At 30.6% G+C, this 5802-nt stretch overlaps 1 protein-coding gene across 1 annotated transcript in view; it reads right to left on the minus strand.

Moving 5' to 3' along the window:
* Positions 1-5802, minus strand: part of LOC124891463 (cytochrome P450 94A2-like) — a 10408-nt gene that overhangs the window by 3256 nt on the left and 1350 nt on the right. Inside the window, exon 2 of the mRNA XM_047403199.1 lies at positions 32-420. Within this exon, the coding sequence (XP_047259155.1) occupies positions 32-420 (389 nt within the window). The remainder of the gene's footprint in view (positions 1-31; positions 421-5802) is intronic.

Consider the following 5802-nt stretch of genomic DNA (forward strand, 5'->3'; position numbering starts at 1 on the left):
AGCTTTCCATATCAGGGGTAAGGTGCTATACCTTAAAATGCTCAACTTTACTGCAGTTTTAAAAGCGTCGGCAAAAGGGATTGGTGGGAGAGAAGGTAATAAATACTCAGGATCGAACCCAAACCCGATCCCACATACAAAATCAAATGTGAATCGACGAAATGTATCCTGGAGATCAATTGTAGATGCAGTTTTTTCTGCATTACTTAAAAAAGGGACAAGATGACCCGAGAGCTCTTCCTCTACAACAAATGTATAAGCATGAAACTCTTTAGGATCGAAATTGTGGTGAAAAAATTGTCTTTGTGACTTCCACTCCGAGCCATCAGAGAGGAAAAGACCCTTCCTGAACAAATCTGATAAAGCTTCTATGAATATCCTCTCTTTATGATAGTTATTGAAGCGCGTCTTGAGAATATGCTAGACATTGGAAGGATCTTTAGTGAATATGACATTTCGTCCCAAGGGCAATTCAAGTGTGTATGTGGAGGGTGATAACTTGTCAAATATTTCACTAGTCCACTGGATAATCCGCTTGAAATTTCTTATGAATTCCAATGAGGAACCAATTATGTGAGAGAGTCATGACTTTAAATATGAGACACATTCACCTTTTTCTCTTTCTCTCCACTGCTTTTTTTTTTTTTTCGTTTTCTCCGCTTTAATCTTTTTTTAAAAAAATTTTGTTACTTCCCCTTTAATCTTCTATCTTGTCTTTTTATTTTTTAAATAATTAAATTTTAAAACTAATTTCATTATATACAAATCATAGTTTATTAAAATAATTTTTTTAAACAAGTCATCATTGGTCATTTAATTTTAAATTTAATACATATAAATTACCTTTTATTATATAAAAGTCATTTAATTCTAAAATGTCATATAATTTTAATTTTTTGTTTACATAAAAGTCTTTTAATTTTAAAATTTATCACGTAAATTTAACATTTAGTTTTTTCTTTCGGTCATTTAGCAATCATTCAACTTTAAACAAGTTAATTAAAAAGTAAATGCTGCATGAATTTAATATTTTATGTCAAAAATATGTTGTCGCTTCAAAATAAATTACATCTACGATAATATTCGAAACATTCATTAATGGTTTTCTGCCTAGGGTAACACATCACTTTTAGAAATACACATCGTCACATTTGTTTTTCTATTTTTAACGTACTATCAACAATATTTAAAAAATATAATTTAACTATTTTTATTCGCCGTGGTAATGGATGTGTTGACACGGAGTATTCAAGGTGAGGTGTCATGGTGTATGCTTTTTGCGGATGATTTAGTCTTGATTGACGAATCTTGTCGAGGTGTTAACGATAAGTTGGAGGTTTGGAGACAAACCCTGGAACCTAAAGGTTTTAAGATGAGTAGGACAAAGACGGAGTACTTGGAGTGTAAGTTTAGTGACACGAGGCAAGAGGACAAGGTGGTAGTGAAGTTGGAGTCTCAGGTGGTTTGTAAGAGGGATAGTTTTAAGTACCTTGGGTCTATGATTCAGGGGAATGGAAAGATTGACGAGGATGTCTCTCACCGTATTGGGGCGGGTTGGTTGAAATGGTGGCTCGCCTCGGGAATTCTTTGCGATAAGAAGGTGCCTCCCAAGCTTAAAGGCAAATTCTATAGAGTTGCAGTCCGAACGGCTATGTTGTATGGCGCGGAGTGTTGGCCTGTTAAGAATTCTCACGTCCAGAAGTTGAAGGTGGCAGAAATGAGGATGTTGTGTTGGATATGTGGTATCATGAGGGCTGACAAGGTTAGAAATGAGACTATTCGGGATAGGGTGAGAGGGGCGTCGGTGGAGGATAAGATTCGGGAAGGGAAGCTGAGATGGTTTAGGCATGTGATGAGAAGGGGCACAGATGCTCCAATTTGTAGGTATGAGAGGTTGGCCTTGAATGGTTTCAAGTGGGGTAGGGATAGACCAAAGAAATACTGGAGAGAAATGATTAGACATGACATGAAGCAATTACGGCTCACTGAGGACATAACCCTCAAAATTTTGTGGCCAAAAAGATTTTTCCCATCTTAAAATACAATACTGAAATATCCTTATATATTAAAGATGTGTAGTCTCCAATATATTTACTCATTAGCATTAGTGAATGTGAACTTCAAAATGAGAAATTTGAAGGATTTGAAGTTTTGGTATCAGTAGTTTGACAATAAAAATGTTCTTGTAATAAACAATCAATTTAGATTATTAATTATATGAAACTATTTATTTCATAGATTAAACACATTCATTAGAAACATCATTAATAATATTGTATGTATACCTCATAAAATAATAAAATTCTCATAAAGATATTAATGTATGATTATCCATCTTAAAATACAATGAAAGATATCCTTATATATTAAAGATGTAGTCTCTAATATATTTACTCTTTAGTATTAGCGGGTGTGAACTTCAAAGTCAAGAAATTTGAAAGATTTGAAATTTTGGTATATTTAGTTTGTAATAAAAATGTTCTTGTAATAAACAATCAATTTGGTTTATTAATTATATATAGCAACTTATTTCATGGATTAAATTAGGGCTGTCAAGTGGATCGGGCCGGGCCAACCCGAAACTGGCCCGTGTTACTTAACCGGGTTGAGGGTCGGGCCGGGGCCGGGTTGGGGTTTAAGTGGGCCGGGCCGGGCCCAATAGTAAAAAATTCAAAAACCACCCTAACCCGGCCCACTTAACCCAACCCGGTCAAAAATATAAAAAAAAAACTTTTTTTTCAATATACATTATATATACCCACCTATATACATTATAAATACGTTAAATATTATATATACACTATATATATAGTATATACTACATTAGAATTTAAAAAATATATACACATACACAATTACACATATATACGCACCATCCAAATATATATGTACTACTTTAAACTTTAAAGTTTAAATAAAATATATATACACACATGTATACGTTAAATATACACGTATATAGAAGATCTATTCACATATATACACTCTAATCTATGTATATGTAATACTTTAAATGAAATATACTATAATATATAAACATTACAATATATATTTGTATAGTTATATATTAATTTATAAAACATATACACATGTATACGTTAAATATACACGTCTATAGAAGATCTATTCACATATATACACTCTATTCTATGTATATGTAATACTTTAAATCAAATATACTATAATATATATACATTACAATATATATTTGTATAGTTATATACTAATTTATGAAACATATACATATGTATACGTTAAATATACACGTCTATAGAAGATCTATTCACATATATACACTCTATTCTATGTATATGTAATATTTTAAATGAGATATACTACAATATGTATACATTACAATTTATATTTGTATAGTTATATACTAATTTATAAAATATATACACATGTATATGTTAAATATACACGTCTATAGAAGATCCATTCACATATATACACTCTATTCTATGTATATGTAATACTTTGAATGAAATATACTATAATATATATACATTACAATATATATTTGTATAGTTATATACTAATTTATAAAACATATACACATGTATACGTTAAATATACACGTCTATAGAAGATCTATTCACATATATACACTCTATTCTATGTATACGCACCATTCAATGTATATATACTACTACTTATAAAATATACTACATTATATATACATTACAATATATATATAGATATACTTATATACTAATTTATAAAAATATACACATGTATACGTTAAATATACACTTCTATAGAAGATCTATTCACATATATACACTCTATTCTATGTATATGTAATACTTTAAATGAGATATACTACCAAGTAAATAGGGGGAATCGAAAAAAAATATTTTTTAAATTTCGTAAAAATGGCGCCAACAGCTTCTTTATAACCTTCTTTATTTTTATATTCTTTGAGCAAACCAGAAATATCGGCTATATATGCCAAAATATTACAAACAGTAGGATAATAAGCACTGGAAAATTCAACCGTAGCTACATAAAAATTTTCTAAAAACTTAACAAGATCATTAATTACAACCCAATCAGAATTATGTAGCATGCAATCAGCAGAATCAGCAAATGAACCGCAATATTGGTTAAAAGCTAGTGTAATGGAAATTCTATATTTATAACAAATTTTTAAAAATTCATATGTAGAATTCCATCTAGTATCAATTTCCTCAGGCATCAAAATCGGTGTAAGTCCATTTTCTTGACATTTAACTTTAAATTCTCTAATTCTCGATCTACGATTATTTTCTTGAATAAAACCAACGGCAAGACGAATTTTTTCAATATAAAGCTCAAAAAACTCAAGACCATCTTTTACAATTAAATTATATATATGACATGCACACTTAATATGAAAAATTTCAGGCAAGGACGGAGATAGCATAAATTTTATTTTTGTTATAGCAGTCTTGTTGTTAGAAGCATTATCAAAAGCAATACATAAAATTTTATTTTCGATACCATAATATCCGGCAATTTTAACAATAGAATCAGCAATAAATTGTCCAGTATGTTTACGATCTTCATCATATAAAAAAGCAAGAATACATTTTTGCATCACGAAATTACTATCCATCCAATGACAAGTAACGATTAAATAATTATTTTTATTTACAGCACGACCAAGATCAGAAGTTAGGGACAATCTACGTTGAATATTTTTTAACAATGTTGATAAATAAAAACAATATTGTGAATGGAGTATAAAAATATCAGACCGACAAGTAGTTCTAGGAATACCGTTAAACATAGGATTATAAATTACTTGTATATAACGAATAAAGGTATCAGAAGAAGGAAAACTAAAAGGCAAACAACCCACAACTACCATTTTAACTATTTCTTCCCTGTCCCTCAATTTATTATACTTCTTCGCTACATGACCGGTTGCGGGGTCCATTCTAGTTTGCGTTGACCCACCAACATCCCCACCACCTTTTGCAATATTTAACTCTCTTTTGTGATCTTCAGCTACATGTCTCATTAACATACCCGTACCCCCTTGCTTGCCTCCACTTCTATGCTTATATATTTGTTGAAAACTATTGCATTGCACCTCAATATCTGATATACGTTCAAAAAAATTGTCATGCAATACTAGTTCTTTTACGAGGTTTTGGGGCACTGGGAGGACGGGAAGGGAGACTAACTGATTCAGATCTAACGTTAGCATCTCCTACTGCGGGTTCGTCTAAATTAACCGCATCTACTTCATTTTCTTCTTCTATACCGTAATTTTCCTGAGCTTCTACATAATCCATATCATGAGCACCTACACCTATTTCTTCCTCAAAAGGTGTACCAAGTGGTACCGGAGTCGAAAGTACACGGGTATATCTACTACTTGAACTACCTCTACCGCTAGTAATTCGCTTTTTACTACCACTACCGCTTCCGGGACAAAAAATTTTAACACCTTTAGTAGCGAGGTTTCTTAATTTATCCATAATATAAATTAAATTAAACTAAAAATATTCAAAATACATAACTATAATAAAATTAAATACTAAACAATTAATTAATAAATAAAAATTAAACGTAAGAGATGGAACGACAATACCAAATTTTGGAAGTATCCGAAGATTGCGACTTTAGAAACTTCCGCTCGTACTTTGTAAACGAAAAATTAAAAAATTAAAGTGAACACATTAAGAAATTAAATATATTGAATATTTGAGAATTGAGAATTGAGATTTGAGAGAGAATGAGATTTGAGAGAGTGAAAAATTGTGTGAAAAATGATTTGAAGTTGTAGGGTATTTATAGATTTTTTTTTTGGGA

This window comes from Capsicum annuum, unplaced genomic scaffold (assembly GCF_002878395.1).
Source record: "Capsicum annuum cultivar UCD-10X-F1 unplaced genomic scaffold, UCD10Xv1.1 ctg3585, whole genome shotgun sequence".
NCBI classification, from domain to species: Eukaryota; Viridiplantae; Streptophyta; class Magnoliopsida; order Solanales; family Solanaceae; genus Capsicum; species Capsicum annuum.